The sequence below is a fragment of the Panthera leo genome, chromosome E2, assembly GCF_018350215.1.
Source record: "Panthera leo isolate Ple1 chromosome E2, P.leo_Ple1_pat1.1, whole genome shotgun sequence".
In the NCBI taxonomy this organism is placed as follows: Eukaryota; Metazoa; Chordata; class Mammalia; order Carnivora; family Felidae; genus Panthera; species Panthera leo.
The window spans coordinates 8,447,640-8,465,000 of NC_056693.1; the positions used below are offsets into that span (position 1 = coordinate 8,447,640).

At 50.1% G+C, this 17,361-nt stretch overlaps 1 protein-coding gene across 1 annotated transcript in view; it reads right to left on the reverse strand.

The window, feature by feature from the left end:
* Positions 1-9,791: 9,791 nt before the first annotated feature.
* The window catches only part of RCN3 (reticulocalbin 3), a 15,152-nt gene continuing 7,582 nt past the window's right edge, over positions 9,792-17,361 (reverse strand). The window contains exons 5-7 of the mRNA XM_042918570.1: positions 14,050-14,110; positions 10,406-10,605; positions 9,792-10,176 (exon numbers count right to left, since the gene is read on the reverse strand). Of these exons, the coding sequence (XP_042774504.1) occupies positions 10,069-10,176; positions 10,406-10,605; positions 14,050-14,110 (369 nt within the window). The 3' untranslated portion in view covers positions 9,792-10,068. The remainder of the gene's footprint in view (positions 10,177-10,405; positions 10,606-14,049; positions 14,111-17,361) is intronic.

Consider the following 17,361-nt stretch of genomic DNA (forward strand, 5'->3'; position numbering starts at 1 on the left):
CTCTCTCTCTGCCCCTCCCCCGTTCATGCTCTGTCTCTGTCTCAAAAATAAATAAAACATTAAAAAAAAAAATTAAAAAAAAAAAAAAAAAAAAAAACTGGGCGAGAGCGGCCAGAGGTCAAGGTCCCAGCTGCGACCGTAGGCAGGCGCCGCTTTGACAGGCTAAGTAGAAATCCCACCGCATCTTTTTGAGTCATTCCACATTCGAAGCCCGCGAGATGTCCAGGAAAGCCTCTCTCCCAAGTAAAGGGTGGTGAGACGCCCAAAGGAAACAAAATGCAGTGAGAGCAGCCAGCACCCAGTCAGGAGCCCTCCTCCCTGACCCTTGGCTGCCGGAAGGCCAAGAGCAAGAAGAAACCCTCGTCCAAGGACGCCAGAGGCCGGGGGCTGCACAGTGCCGGGCAGGTGTGGAGAGCCGAGGGTGCAGGGGGGAGGAGGCCGCAGAGGGTGGGGCCTGGTGCACCTGCCTGGCGTCAGCTTACGGAGGAGCACAGGGGCAGGTCTTAGAGCTCTGCGGGTTTTTTCTCCCCGTTTTTTAAATTTAGTTTTTAATGTTTATGTTAGAGTGAGAGAGCGCGCAGCGGCGGGGTGAGGGGGGCAGGGCAAAGAGAGAGAGACACACACACAGAATCAGAAGCAGGCTCCAGGCTCTGAGCTGTCAGCACAGAGTCAAACCCAGGGCTCGAACCCATGAACCGGGAGATCATGACCTGAGCCGAAGTCGCAGGCTTAACCGACTGAGCCACCCAGGCGCCCCTAGAGCTATGTTTTCAATGACCATCGACTCATAAAAGCACCCATGGGCAGTGTGCAAAGTAGAGCATATAGTCAAGCAAAGATCGACAAGCCTTAACGTTCCCGCCCTGAGGGACACCTAGGTTCTGTCTTCTAGGGCTTTCTCCACGTGTGTACACGAGTTGGCTCAACCAGCATGACATCTCAGGGCATGTGCTGTTCCGTTCAGCAGTCTCTGCCTTTTCACTTCTGTAAAAAGTTTTCATCAAACGCCCAGACCCGACTCAAAGGACCGGGAAGTGCCCTTCGGTGCTCTTTAGTGAAGACCCTGTCTGGTGTCTGCAGGGGAAGGTTTTGGTAGGAGGGGGGTGTATCATCCTTGCACCCTGGGGAGCCCCCCCCCAAAACCCAGCATTTTCTCCCCCAGAGCCTTCTAGGACCTCCCTTTGATCCCTAGACCCCAGAACCTGGAAACTGGCCCAGTTGCCACTGACATTCAAGGGCAGGCCTTGCCATCTGGGCTTGTCGATCTATGGTCCTCTTGCGTCCGGGCCACAGTCCTGGGGGAGGGATGCTTGTACCCATTTCACAGAACAGCCCACTGACCCTGAGAAGATGCTCTTGCCCAAAGTCACACTGCTCAAGGCTGTAGCAGAAGTCAGGTTCACTTAGAAGCCAGCCGCCTCCAGAGACCTCCCCACCCCCAGCCCTGCCCTTCCTCCCATCCTCTGTACCTTTTCCTCCCCCAGGTATCTCCACATTGTCACCCCATGAATCGCCCCCCCCCCCTTAGTGAGCTTCCAGCCAACTCCTTTCTACCTAGAGCATTTCAAGCCACCCCTCAGTCCCTAAACACCCCAATCTTCAGCCTGGTTTTTTTTTTTTAAGTTTTATTTATTATTTTGAGCGAGGGAGCAGGGGAGGGGCCGAGCAAGAGGGAGAGAGAGGATCCCAAGGAGGCTCCATACTGTTGAACCGCGAGATCATGACCTGACCCGAAGTGGGACACATAACCGACTGAGCCACCCAGGTGCCCCATCAGCCTCTTCTTTTTTTTTTTTTAAGTTTATGTATTCATTTTGAGACAGAGGGGTGGGGAGGGGCAGAGAGAGAGGGAATCCCAAGCAAGCTCTGCACCCGCCATGAGCGCAGAGCCCAACGAGGGGCTAGAACTCACGAACTGTGGGATCATGACCTGAGCCGAAACCCAGAGCCAGACGCTTAACCAACCGAGCCACCCAGGCGCCCCTCAGCCTCTTTCTTAATCGCCCACAACCACCCCTGGGACCTTCCAGTTTTCTCTCAGCCTCCTCAGGGACTCCAGTCTTGTTCACATGTGTTCAGGCCAGCCCTGCCACCACCGATCAAAGCTTCCAGGGTTCCCAGCCTTGCACCTGTATTTCCACAAGGGGCCTAAATCCCCCTGATTCGCGGGCCCTTCGAGACCCCCTTTGCGGAGAGGCGGCAGGGTGCAGGTCAAGGTCCATCCAAGACAGTAGTTTCCTTTGAGGTTTCAAAAGGGACAGGGAGCGGAAGCAAGGGCCTCCCGGCAGCTTGAGCCGCAGCAGTGGAAGGGAGAGGAGGAGGTGCCTTTTCTCAGCAGAGGGCCCTTAGGCGCCGCTGGGGAAGTTGAGAGCAAGAAAGAGGCCAGGGGAAGGGGGGTGGGGGGTGCCTGCAGTGGCTCGGGCCTCAGCTGGCCTGCAGAGGGCACTTGCAATTCTTAAGGCGTTTAGTTGTACGTGTCTTTAAACGTCTATTTATTTATTTTGAGAGCGAGAGCAGGGGAAGGGCAGAGAGAGGAACACAGAATCCCCAGCCGACGCCACCCTGTCAGCACACAGCCCAACTCGGGTCTCGATCCCACGAACCGCGAGACCATGACCGGAGTCCATGACCACGACCTGCAGTTCTTCAGGCTTTTAAACAGGGAGATTTATTCTGGAAAGGAAAACTATATAGACAGGGGGCAATTCCTTGGTTGTCCAGGGAGGGAGCGGGATGGGCTAGGGAGGAGTGGATAGCAGGAGGCTTGGGGGAGGGGCAGCGGGGCTGTTCTGTATCTTGATGGTGGGGGTGGTTGCATGACTGATTCATCAGAATCCATAGATTTGTAACCAAACAGCGGACTTTATGGGAGTTAAAAGTCAAATTTGAAAACTAAAAAAATAAGGGGGGGGTGGTGGTGCCCGGATGGCTCAGTCAGTTAAGCATCCGGCTCTTGATTTCAGCTCAGGTTGTAATCTCACAGTTCGTGGGTCCCCAGCCCCCAGTCGGGCTCCGTGCTGACAGTGCAGAACCTGCTTGGGACTCTCTCCTCCCTCTTTCTCTGCCCCTATCCTGCTTGCCCTCTCTCTCTCGCTGTCTCTCTTTCTTAAAAAGAAAGAAAGAGAAAGAAGGAAGGAAAGAAAGAAAGAAAGAAAGAAAAAGAAAGAAAGAAAGAAACAAGAAAGAAAGAAAGAAAGAAAGAAAGAAAAGGGAAGAAAAGGAAGAAAGAAAGAAAGAAAGAAAGAGAAAGAAAGAAGGGAAGAAAGAAGGAAAAAAAGAAAAAACTTAAAAAAAAAATTAACTTAATGATTCCACTCCTAGGTATATAACCCGAGGAGACTGAAAGTCTGTCCATGCAAAAACTTCCCCGTGAATGATCCGAGCGGCACTAATCACGTTAGCCGAAAAGTGGAAACAAGCCAAATGTCTTTCAAGTGCTGAATGGATACTCAAAACATGGTATAGTCATCCAGAGAAATATCATTCAGCCATAAAAATGATGACGTACCGGTACCTGCTACAACGTGGATGAACTTGGAAAACCAGTACGCTGGGCAGTTGGCTGGCTTCAGTCAGAAGAGTTCGCGAGACTCTTGATCTCGGGGTCGTGAGTTCAAGCCCCAAGTTGGGTGTAGAGATTACTAAATAAATAAAAACAACAACACAGTATGCGAAGTGAAAAGCCAGCCATAAAAGGTCACATGATGTATGGTCCCTCTTATATAAAAAGTCCAGAATAGGCAAATCTTTTAATTTATTGGAAAATTTTTAATGTTTATTTATCTTAGAGAGTGCGAGTGGGGGGCACAGAGAGAGAGAGAGAGAGAGACAGAATCCGAAGCAAGCTCCAGGCTCTGAGCTGTCAGCACAGAGCCCGACGCGGGGCTCGAACTTGTGAACCGTGAGATCATGACCTGAGCTGAAATCTGAGCCCCCCAGGTGCCCCAGAAACTAACTTTTTTTTTTTTTAACCACACTGGTGGGCAAGGAAACAGCGATAATTTGGCAATATCTAGTAAAAGCTAAAGATGCCAACTCCACGATCCCACAATCTCCACTGACCCATACACCCCACAGAGGCACAAACATGCTCAAAAAAACATGAACTAGGGGGCAGCCCGTCAGTTAAGCATCCCAGTTCAGTTCAGGTCACCATCTCACAGTTTGGTTTGTGAGTTCGAAGCCTACATAGGACTCTCTTCTGTCGGCACGGAGCCCACATCAGATCCTCTGTCCCCCTCTCCCTTTGCCCCCCTCAAAAATAAATAAACAAGAAAGAAAGAAAGAGAAAGGAAGGAAGGAAGGAAGGAAGAAAAAGAAAGAGGAAGGAAAGGAAAGGAAAAGAAAAAGAAAAAAACCCAAACTAGAATGTTCCCAGTACAGGGTGCCTGGCTGGCTCAGTCAGAAGAGCACAGGACTCTTGATCTTCGGGTCATGAGTTCCAGCTCCACACTGGGTGTAGAGATTACTTAAGTAAATAAATCTTAAGGGGCACCTGGGTGGCTCAGTCGGTTGAGTGACCGACTTAGGCTCAGGTCATGATCTCACAGTTTGTGGTGAGTTCGAGCCCCACGTCGGGCTCTGTGCTGACAGCTCAGAACCTGAAGCCGGCTTCAGAGTCTGTGTCTCCCTCTCTCTGTACCCCTCCACTGCTCATGCTCTGTGTCTCTCTCTCAATAATAAATAAACATTAAAAAATTAAAAAAAATAAATAAAACTTAAAAAAAAAAAAAAAACTGAAAACAGCCTAAATGTTGGTCAGGGGAGAACTGGTTAAATCTTCGTGGACTGAACTGAAATGGTCTTCAAATATATTTTCTGAATTACCTCAATAAAAAATAAATTATAAAAACTTAAGATCAGAGCGTTCTGATTCAAAAAATTGTTAAGTGGAACAAGAAAGGTAAAAAACATTGTTAGTCATCTGCCCTTCTTTCTATTAAAAAGAAAAACAGTTTGTACATATTTGCCTAAATCTATGTAAATTCTCCCTGGAAAGAAACACTGGCTGCCTGTGAGGAGGCGAACTTGGTGGAAGAAAGACTCATTTTTAGCATGTAACATCTTGTACATTTAGAATTTTGTATCCTATGAGTATACTGCCAAAATTTAAAAATAAAATGTGCAAAAAGACAAAAAAAAAAAAACCTGGGGAGAGGCACAAAGGGTGACAAGGTGCAGGAAATCTTTCGTAATGAGCTGTCCCATACAAGTAATTTGTTGCTGTATTATTTTGATTAAAAAAAAAAGTTTTGAAACATGTAGCCCTCCCAGAGATCTACAAATTTGCCCTACTCTCATAAACCAGTTCTCCACTTCCAGCCACTAGGGGGCAGTATGTTACCATAATTAAAAGCTTGGATTCAGACAGGGAACCTGGGTGGCTCAGTCGGTTAAGCGTCTGACTTCAACTCAGATCATGATCTCATGGTCGGTTGGTGAGCACAAGCCCCACATTGGGCTCCGTGCTGACAGCCTGGAGCCTGCTTCGGTTTCTGTGTCCCCCCCTCTCTCTCTGCCCCCACCGCCGCTCTCTCAAAAAATAAATAAACGTTTTAAACACTTGGATTCAGACACACTTGGTTTCAGATTCCAACCCTACCACAGATACCAATTATAAACTCTGGATAAAACAGAAAACATTACCCAAAGGCACTGGAAAGTGAACCAAACCACGAAGAAACTGGAGGGAAATTGACAATAAAAAAGAAAGGCAGTGGGTGGTTTCTCATTTGTACAGCCTGGGGGTAGGTTCTAGTCCTAGCCAGAGGGGCAGCTAAAAACACCAGGGGAAAAATCCAGTCTTCCTAGCTTGAAGCACCAGAACAATAGGAAAGTAAGGTATAAATACTGGAAATCCAGGGTGAGGGCACTCCAAATATTTTTATAAAAACTCTGCTCAAATATCTAGCTGACCCTGAACCACATCTGCATGGGGTACACTCCAGGAAGCCCAGCTAAACCTAAAAAAACTGTGAACTGAAATGTGCGGTACAAATTTCATAGGAGGAGTTTTACAGAGATTACAGTTTGAGTTTAACCAAGTTAATGGGTTGTTTAGGGGAAAAAAAAAATCAATACTCTTCAAAGGAACATAACAGACTCCAGAGTTTCTACAGTGTATCCAGGATATACTCTAACACTACTCAAAATGGAAACAAATAGGAAAATATGACCCATTCTCAAGAAAAAAGGCAGTAACCTAAGACCAACACCAAAATGACGCATATATAGGACTCCATGTGGACAGTTCGAACCCTGCTTTAGATCCTCTGTCTTCCTTTCTCTCTGTCCCTCCCAACTAGCGTGCTCTCTCTCTCTCAAAAATAAACATAAAAAAAAGTATATGTCTAGACAGAAACCTTAGTGGAAAAATAAAACAATAAAACAATGGAACAGAAATTCTAGAACGCATAATAAATTTAGCAAGTTCACTGGATACAAGTCTAATATACAAAAATAATTGTATTTTATATTGTAAAGACAAGAAGTTAGAACATGAAATTTAAAAATAACTTCTCTTACAATAACATGAAAACCATAAAATACTCAAGGATGAATTTAACAAAGGACCTAAGACCTTTATTCTGACAACTACAAAACCGACTGCTGAGAGGATGCCAACACTTGTATCACTGGAGAAATATACTATGTTCATGGATTGGAGGATTTAATATGTTAGGATGCCAGTTCTCTCCACATTGGTCTATAGGTTTAGTCTTGCCCTGGGTTATTTCCATCTCTTTCCCCCAGAAGGAAAACAAAAATCATCAAATATGGGGGGGCTAGGACTTGACCTAGAAAATTTTTTCTTTTCAATTTTATTTTATTTTTTTAATGTTTATTTTTGAGAGACAGAGAATGAGGCAGGGAAAGAGGGAGACAGGGAATCCCAAGCAGTCTCCACACTCAGCACAGGCCCAGTGAGGGGCTTAAACCCACGAACCACGAGACCTTGACCTGAGCTGAAATCAAGAGTCAGATGCTCAACCAACTGAGACACCCAGGCACCCCTTCTTTTCTACTTTAGTCGCTTATGATTTTTTTTTAATTAATGGGCTTTATTTTTTTTTTTAAGATTTTATTTTTAAGTAATTGGGTGTAGACCCAATGTGGGGCTCAAACCTACAACCCCAAGATCAAGAGTAGCAAGCTATACCGACTGAACTAGGCAGGTGCCTCTACTGGGCTTCCTTTCTTTCAAGTTTATTTATTTTGAGAGCGAGAGAGAGAGCATGATGGCGAGGGATAGAGAGGGAGGAAGAGAATCCCAAGCCGACTTCCCATTGTCAGTGCAGAGCTGACGCAAGGCTCAAACTCACAAACCAGGAAACCATGACCTAAGCCAAGATCAAGAGTCAGTTGTTCAACTGACTGAGCCACTCGGGTGCCCCTAGGCTTTATTTTTAAGAGCAGTTTTGGGTTGGGACATCTGTCTGGCTCCGTTGGCAGAGCATTCGGCTCTTGATCTCAAGGTCATAACGTTAAGCCCCACGTTGGGTGTAGAGGTTATTCAAATAAATAAAAACTTTTTTTTAAAGAGTTTTGAGTTTAAGAAAATGAAAGAAAAGTATAAAATATTCCCATACATACCCCTTTACCCCACCCCAGTTTACCCTCTTATTAACATCTTTAAAAAAAAAAAAAAAAAACATTTTGGGAGCGCCTGGGTGGCTTAGTCGGTTAAGCGTCCAACTTCGGCTCAGGTCATGAAATCACGGTCCGTGAGTTCGAGCTCCACATCGGGCTCTGTGCTGACAGCTCAGAGCCTGGGGCCTGCTTCAGATTCTGTGTCTCCCTCTCTCTCAGACCCTCCCCTGTTCATGCTCTGTCTCTGCCTCAAAAATAAATACACATTCAAAAATAAATAAACATTTTTAATGTGTATTTATTTTTGAGACAGAGAGAGAAAGGAGGGGAGGGGTTAGAGAGGGAGACAGAGGATCCAAAGCAGGATCTGTGCTGAGAGTGGAGAGCCCAACGTAGGGCTCGAACTCACAAGCCTTGAGATCACGACCTGAGCCAAAGTCAGATGCTCAACCCAACCGATTGAGCCACCCAGGCATCCACCCCCACCCCCGCCTTATTGACATCTTGCATTACTGTGATACTTAGTTATAATCGCTAAGCCAACATTGATACATTATTATTAACTAAAGTGCATTAATACATTAGGGTTCACTCTTTGTGTGGTACATGCTAGGGACTTTGTTGTTGTTTGAGACGGAGGGACAGAGGGACAAAGGTGGAGAGGGAGACAGAGAATCCCAAGCAGGCTCCACACCCAGCGTGGAGCATGACACAGGGCTCACTACCAGGACCCCGGGATCATGACCTGAGTCAAAATCAAGAGTTGGACTCTCAACTAAGCCATTTTGACAAAAGTACAATGACATTTATCCAGCATTAGCATATCATACATAACAGTTTAACTGCCCTAAAAATCCAGGGAATATTTTTTTTTTTTTTAGAGGGAGAGAGAGAGTGGGGGACAGAGGATCTGATGCAGGCTCCACACTGACAGCAGACAGCCCGACGCAGGGCTTGAACCCACAAACTGTGCGATCGTGACCTGAGCCTAAGTCAGATGTTCAACCGATGACTGAGCCGCCCAGGTGCCCCAGGAATATATCTTTTCAAGATTTTATTTTTAGGTAATCTCTACTCCCAACATGGGGCTCGAACTTACAACCCCCAAATCAAGAGTCACGTGCTCTATCGACTGAGCCAACCAGGTGCCCCACATCATTCTTTTTCCTTGGTGTGACGTCGCCTGGGGGAAGGTTCCACGGCGGATTTACCCCTTCTCCTGTGGATGAGCGCATGGGCTGTTTCTGGCTTGTGGCTCTCCTGGTTAAAGCTGTCACAAACCTTTTGGTGACCTTATTCTTATAGATCCTTTGGGAGCTCTAGAGGAGAATTTAAACCAGTGGGTCACACAGGGCTGCACGAGGAATAAATGCCTGGACCGTCCCGTCCTTCTGCCCCGACTCAGCAGCAAAGACACCACCGTGTTAGAACCCAAGTCAGCTCACATCTACTCAGGACCCTCCTCGAGCTCCCAGCTCACCGAGTATAAATTCTGTCCCCGCCTCTCCGGGTCTCTGCCCGTAACTATCTCGTCTCACCGCAAAGCGACCCCGAAGACCTGTCCACGGGACCCTGTACCACCAGATTCCAGCTCTCTGTTTGCTCCTACCTCCCCCGCCTCTCCAGCTCGCTGACCCCATTCCAGCCACACCGGCCTCCTGGCTGATCCACACACACACGGGGCACACTCTGCTGTTCCTGCTGTTCCCTCTGTCTGGCTGGCTCTCCCTCCAGACGTCCCCAGGCCTTACTTCCTCATTCTGTTCACCAGGGAAGCCCCCACCCCCGGGCCACTCAGCCAACAGCACACAGCCGTCCTGTGCTCTCCAGGGGGCTCCAGGAATGCCCTCAAAACCTGCTGACGCCTAGAGCCTCCTCTCCAAACGCCTGTGCCTCCTCCTCCCAGCCCACGGTCCCCCTCCCCCCCAGCTCCCAGGCACAGCCCCCAATTCCTCCCCAAGGCCCCCGTCACCCCCCCAGAGACACACAGACAAGGCCCCGGCACTGGAATTTATTGCCTCCCTGGCAGAGAGGAGGCATTGTGGGGGCCGTGCCGGCCGGCGGGCGAGTCCTGGGGGGGCTGGGGGGTGCGGGGCGGGGAGTGTTTCTCTGTTGTGGGGTGTGAGGCCCAGATTCGGAGCTGGAATGTTCAGTGGCGGCTCTTGAAGGCTGAGCTTGACACGGGGGGGGGGGGGGGGGGGGGGGCCTGGGCTGGGCTGGGGGGGTTCTGCCAGTGAGAAACGGATGGTCACTCACCCTTTGGGTCTGTGAGACCCCGGGGGAGGGGAGGGGGCAGGGAGGGGCTGCAGCGTCCTGGAGAAGTTTGACCTGGTGGGTCCCTGAGAGCTCAGGGGGACAGGGACACGGGGTGGGTGTGGCCACGTCCCGCAGGTCCAGATGGGGAGGAGGGCCTGGCCACCGGGGCCCCTCCTCCGGTCATCCCACGGGGCCACAAGACTGTAGCGGGCACACTGGGGCTCAGAGCTCATCGTGGTGTCGCGTGAGGTCCTCGCCGTAGTTGGTGGCCTGGCTGCCCACGAACATGTTCCAGTTACTCAGGATCTCGGCCTTGCTCAACCGCCCATCCTGGAGGGAGGGTCAGAGGTCAGCAGGGATGACAAGGGGCCCTGCCTGTGAGACTCCTCTCTGGACCTCTGTGGCCCCCCCAGGTCTCCGTCCCCCTCTTTCTGGCTCTCCGCTCCTCCCTTCCCGCACCCCTCTCAGTCTGTCTGTTGGGGCCCAACAGGGACCCCGGCAGCCCCAAGGCGGGTCTGGTCAGTTCTGCAGAGCCCCCCCCACCCCCACCCCTGCACACCTTGTCGGTGTCGCTCTCGTGCAGCAAGTGGTTGGCCTCCACCAGTGGCTGGTCCTGGGCGGGGGGCAGCACCCAGTGGCCGACCTCACTGCCGTCCAGCCGCCCGTCCTTGTTCAGGTCGCGGAAGTCCCGGAACTGCTCGCGCTCGGTCCGCACCCAGGCCGGCTCCTCCTCCCCGGGCTCGGCCGAGTACAGGTCCGCTGGGTCGGGCGACAGGGGCGACGTCAGGCGGTTCGGGGCCGTGACCACCGGGGGCTCCGTCCGGTCCCCGACCGCTCCTGACCAAGGGGCCCCGGGCAGCCCCCTTCGCTTTCCCTGGCCTCGGTCTCCTCCTCTGTTTGAATGGGACTAACGGCAACACCCCATTTACAGGTGACAGTCCTGCTACAGGGAAAGTGACTTGACTGATCGATCCTTTCCTCAACTGGCAATCAGTCTGAGGGATACACACGTGAAATGCTGTGTGCCACCCTCAGAACAGCTCACCCCGCTTTCAGAACCTCCCTCAAGGGGCACCGGGGTGGCTCCGTTGGGTGAGCGGCGACTCTTAATTTTGGCTCAGGTCATGATCTCAAGGTTTGCAGGTTCGAGCCCCGCACTGAGCTTCGCACAGAGCTGACTTGGGATTCTCTGTCTCCTCTCTGTCCCTTCTCTGTTTACTCTCTCTCTCCCAAAAAATATATCTAAAAAAATTTTTTTTAATTATTAAAAAAAAAAAAAAAAGACTTGGGGCACCTGGGTGGCTCAGTCAGTTAAGCCTCCGACTCTCAGTTTCAGCTCAGGTCATGATCTCAGGGTTCGTGGGTTCAAGCCCCGCATCAGGCTCAGCGCTGACAGTGTGGAGCCTGCTTGGGATTCTCTCTCTCCCTCTCGCTCTCTGCCCCTCCTCTGCTCGTGCTCTCTCTCGCTCTCAAAATAAATAAATATTAAAAAAAAGTTACTCCCTATCCTACCCCCTGCCCCCCTTCAGCCCCTGGCGACCAGTAATCTAATTCCTGTCTGCATGCATTCTCCTATCCTGAACATTTCATATAAATGCAGTCATACGATATCGTGGCCCTTTGTGTCTGGTTTGTTTCACTTAGCACAGTGTTTGTGTTGTTTTTTTTTTTTTAAGTTTACTTATTTATTTTGAGAGAGTGCGGGAGCAAGAGCAGGGGAGGGACAGAGAAAGAGACTCCCAAGCAGGCTCCGGGGCTCAAACTCGCGAACTGGGAGATCACGACCCAAGTGGAAATCAAGAGCCTCAAACAGACTGAACCCCCCCCCCCAGGTGCCCCCGTTTTCTTATGAAAGTGTAGCCGCCGCACAACGTCACTTTGGTTTCCTGTACCCCACCGCGACTCAGCGCGCTGTTTCCAAGATTTATACACTTTGTAGCATTGTATTAATCCTTTATCCCTTTTTATGATGCCCCAATAACATTCCGTTGCCTGGATAGACCTTTCGTTTGGGCGTTCATGCGCTGAGGGGAGTTTGGGCTGCCTACAGGTGACTGTACCTGCTGGGTGTTCTATGACCGCCTTTAGAGGCAAGGACACCGAGGACAAGGAACTCATGGGTGGTCACACAGCTGGGGGGGGGGGGGCAGGTGGGAAGGAGGCGGGCCGGCACCCTGGAGCACGGCGCACCCCCACCTCTCCCACCCTCCCTGACTCGCCACCTGCCCCCCCTCCCAGCCTGGCTCAGGGCCCGTGACACCCCCTCAGTACTCCTCCTTCCCGTTCTTCCCCATACCATTCAAATTTGTGAAGTTACGGGACCCTGGGGAGTCCGGAACCCCGCGGGGAAGAGAAGCAGCCTAGGGGGGTCCGGGTGGGACCCTGGGCTCGGCCGCCTGAACTGACGTCCTGCTTCCCCCTCAGTCAAGTATCTATCCCTCCGGGCCTCAGCTTCCTCATCCGTAATATGGGGGAATCACAGCCTCGTAGGGGTCGAGGGGGGCATTAACTGAACTGATGAGGTGCTAACCACTTAGAACAGAGGACAGCATGTGACAGGGTGCCAGCTTTCGTTCTTAGTCAGTGACGATGCCGAAGTTCTTGCTTACTGGGGGGGTGGTGGGGGGGAGACTTCTATCCTCATAGATGTAAGAAAAGAAAAGAAAAGAAAAGAAAAGAAAAGAAAAGAAAAGAAAAGAAAAGAAAAGAAAAAAATGAATTATGCTTAAATAAAAAGGTCTTGGGGCGCCTGGATGGTTCAGCTGGTTAAGTGTCTGACTCTGGCTCAGGTCATGAACCCACGGGTCGTGAGTTCGAGCCCCGCACCAGGCTCTGCGCTGACGACTCGGAGTCTGGAACCTGCTTCAGATACTGTGTCTCCCTCTCTCTCTGCCCCTCCCCCACTTGCACTCTGTCTCTCTTTCTCTCTCTCTCTCTCTCTCTCTCTCTCAGAAATAAATAAAAAGGTCTTGAGAGGCCTGGCTGGCCCAGTTGGTAGAGCATGTGACTCTTCTTGGGGTCGTGAGTTCGAGCCTCATGTTGGGTGTAGAGATTATGAATAAATAAACTTAAAAAAAAAAATGTGTTGGGGCACCTGGGTGGCTCAGTCGGTTCACCATACGACTCTTGGTTTCGGCTCAGGTAGTGATCAGTTGGTCATGAGATCGAGCCCTGAGTCAGGCTCCGCACTCACGTTGCGGCGTGGAACCTGCTTGGGAGTCTCTGTACGCGCCCCCCAACCACTGCCCCTCCCCCACTCATGCTCTGTCTCTCTCTCAAAAATAAACATTAAGGGGTGCCTGGGTGGCTCAGTCGGTTAAGCGTCCGACTTCAGCTCAGGTCATGATCTCACAGTTCGTGAGTTCGAGCCCCGCATCGGGCTCTGTGCTGACAGTGCAGAGCCTGGAGCCTGCTTCGGACTCTGTGGTCTTCCTCTCTCTCTGCCCCTCCCCCATTCATGCTCTGTCTCTCTCTCAAAAATAAATAAACATGAAAAAAACACTTTATAAAAAAATAATAAAATAAACACAAAAAGGATTTTTTTAAAGAAAAAGAAAAATATTTTCAAACTTGAAAAAATATCCATGTTTAACAGCTTTCCCCTCAACTAAATTCTTTGCCCCTCCAGACAGGGGTAGGGGCGGGGCCGAGGGCAAATTTGAGGGTGTCTCAAGACCACCCCCCAAATTCGGAATAACAGGAGACACAGCCTTTGCTGTGCAAATACAAGTTCAAGACAAGCTCCCTGACTTCCCACCCCAACCAATGCAGCCCCTGAGGCCGGATTTTGCAGACTCCAGACCCTCCGAGGAAGGAACCCGGTGTGGGATATTCTCTGCTGTATCCTCAACCGCTACCAGGCAGTAGGTGTTCAATCCACGTTTCCTGGTCCTGGCACACAGTAGGTGCTTGATAAATGCTCTTCTGGTATGGCACATAGTAGGTGCTTGAGAAAAATTGGGTAGGCCCAGCAAATATGTGTACTCAATAAATGTTTGCTAGGCCTGACACACGGCGGGTGATCGATAAATACATGAGGGGCCCAGCACACAGTAGGTGCCTAATAAATGTCTGGTGGCTACATGAACTCAAGCAGTGCCCCTGCCCCCACTTCAGAGGGCCATGGCTCTCCCACGGGTGGTATACACTGGGCTCTTCGGGAGAAGACAAGCGTCCTCAGGGAGGGGATCAGGTTCAACTCACCAATGTACTCCTCCACTTGGACGTAGCCATCTTTGTTCTTGTCCAGATCTTCCAAGGTTTCCTGGGGAGAGAGACATTGGGTCAGGCTCTGGGGGAGGGATGTGAGGTTCTCTCCGGGAATTCTGGCTCGGCTGTGCGGCCAGGCATCACAGCAGTCTCGGCACGGTCTACCCAGCCGGGGCTTGGGTGGCTTTCTGGGGTGCACAGTGATGCAGGCCCTACCTGCGAGGGGAGGTGGGGATGGCCAGGGAACCCGGATGTCTTATAACATACAGAACACACAAGGAGATGTGTCCCGCATCGGTAACACTCTTCTCACCCCCGAAGCAGACACTCTCCAAGGGCAGAAGCCTCTTCCCATTTAGCAGAGCCTAGACCCTGGCTCCCTTTTACGTATAAGCAGGACATGGTGGACCGTTGGAACACACAATACCTCAGCTCCTGGTGTTTTTCTCCACTTTGGGTTTTTTGTTTTTTTTTTTAGGTTTTACATTTATTTTTGAGAGAGAGAGAGCACAAGCAGAGGAAGGGCAGAGAGACAGAAAGAAAGAGAATCCCAAGCAGGTTCCGCACCATCGGCACCAGAGCCCGACGGAGGGCTCGAACCCGGGAACTGTGAGATCATGACCTAGGCGGAAATGAGTCGGACGCTTAACCCACTGAGCCACCCCGGCGCCCCTTTCTCCACTTCTTGAGCAAACAGCTTCTGTTCCCCACTTTTACATTCAAACTCACTCGCTATAGGACAGTGCCGCGTCCGACACCCCACTACGTTTTCTAGCAGAGACAGCTCCAACATCTTAGGGTGGCCAGAAAAAATATGGGAGGCTCACTTACATTCAACTTTCAGATGAACAAGCAATAATTCTTTAGCATAAGTATCTCCCCACACAGTGTTTGGAATATACTTACGCTATAGGACACAGTTACATTTGAACTTCAGATAGGGGCGCCTGGGTGGCTCAGTCGGTTGAGCGTCTGACTTCGGCTCAGTTCATGATCTCGTGGCCCATGGGTTCGAGGCTCACGCCGAGGTTCTGTGCTGACAGCTCAGAGCCTGGAGCCTGCTTCTGATTCTGTGCCTCCCTCTCTCTCTGCCCCTTCCCTGCTTGCACTCTGTCTCTCTCTCTCTCTCTCAAAAATAAATAAACACTGAAAAAATTTTGAATGTCAGATAGTTTTTCAACATAAGTATGTCCCAGATATTGTGTAGGACATACTTACGCTAAAAAACGTATTTGTTGTTTACGTTATTTGTCATAAGTTCAAGTACAATTGAATGCCCTTTGTTATTTGCTAAATCTAGTAACTCTACGATACGTATATTGAAATTCCTGTTATTTCTTTTTTTTAATGTTTATTTAATTTTGAGAGAGAGGGGGATGGAGTATGAGTGGGGGAGGGGCAGAGAGAGAGGGAGACACAGAATCCCAAACAGGCTGCAGACTCCGGGCTGTCAGCACAGAGCCCGAATGCGGGGCTCGAACTCGGGACTGGTGAGAGCACGACCTGAGCCAAAGTCGGAGGCCCAACCGACTGGGCCACCCAGGTGCCCCTCCTGTTATATCTTATAAGTGACTTTTCTCTGTGTTCCCTTGATATAGTACAGTTGGGGCTAATAGCAATGTTTTGAAATCCTACGTGTGGGGAGGTTACACCTGACATCCGTGAACGTGAAAGATTAAGAGTGGAATTTAGACAGAGGCTTGGCAAACTTTTTCCATAAACGGCCAGATGGGAACTATTCCTGGCTTTGTGTGCCGGGTAGTCTCTGTTGACCCGACTCAACTCTGGAGCTGTAGCACACGAAGTGTATGGGCCTAGCCGTGTTACAATAAAACTTTATTTACAAAAACAAGCTGTGGGCTGGATTCAGCCGCAGGTTACATAGTTTGCTGCCCCCTGGTGGGGACCACGGATTCAACTGCTGGGGTTCAAAGCCAGGCTGTGCTACTTTCTAGTCTGGGCCATCTCAGGCAAGTCTCACCTCTCTGTGCCTGCGGGTCCTTGTCTGTAAAATGAAGGTGACTGCCCACCCCCACAGGGTTGCCGTGACAATTCAATCAAGGTGATGCTTAGGTAAAGGTGTTACGACGGTGCCCCTGGCACACAGGACATGGCGATCAGGGTCTGTTAAGTAATCTCAACTCAGGGGCCGCCTGGGTGCCTCAGTCAGTTAAGCGTCCGACTCTTGGTTTCCACTCAGGTCATGATCTCACGGTTTGTGAGATCGAGCCCCACACTGGGTTCTGCACTGACAGCGCAGAGCCTGCTTGGGATTCTCTCTCTCTCTCCCCACCCTCCCCTCTGCTCTCTGCCTCAATAAATAAATACACGTTAAAAAAATAATCTCAACTTAGGAGAGTAAAGAGGTGTTACAACATGATCTACTAGTGAGTTCCAGAAGGCTGGGTTAACATCTCTCCTCTCTGGATCCTTTTTTTTTTTTTTTTTTTTTGAGAGAGAGAAAGAGAGAAAGAGAGAAAGAACGTGAGCGGGGCAGAGAGACAGAATCCCAAGCAGGCTCTGTGTCATCAGTGCAGAGCCTGACGCGGGACTCGATCTCACGAACCGGGAGATCGAGACCTGAGCTGAAACCAGGAATCAGACGCTTAACCGACTGAGCCACCCAGGTGCCCCTCTCCTCTCTGGATCTTTGTCATCTCCAGAGTGGGCTGGACATCAAGCCAATAAAATGCCCTAGAAATATCTAAAGCCACTGCAAGCACACATCCCAGTGGGTCCAGTGATTCCCTCCAGAAGTTTTATCCCGTAGCTATACTGACGTGTGTGTGTAAAGGGACGTAATGAGCATCTCCCACGGGTCAATTTTGCAGTCTGGCATGTACTAACTCATCTAGTCCCTGTAACCAGCCTTCATGTATGCATATTATCAGTACCACCATTTTATAGATGAGGAAAGGTCTAGAGAGGTTAAATAACTTGCCCAAGATCACACAGCCAGAAAGCTGCAGGGCTGGGATTTGAACCCAGGCCTTCTGGCCTCAGAGCCCTCGGTCCTAACAGGCTTGCCACAGACCCTCAAAACAGCTCTGAAAATGGAAACACAAGACAGGGGTTAGCCGTGGGGACGGGATGGGGAGTAGGGTCGAGGATGACTCACCTTTTTTTTTTTTTTTTTTTTTTTTTTTTGCATCTTTTGGGCATTTAAACACATCAGTAAGTTAGCTATTTTAGAAATACACATAATTATATTTGAAAACTAATTTGTGAGGGGTGCCTGGGTGGCTCAGTCTGTTAAGCATCCGACTTCAGCTCGGATCATGGTCTCGTAGTTCGTGAGTTCGAGCC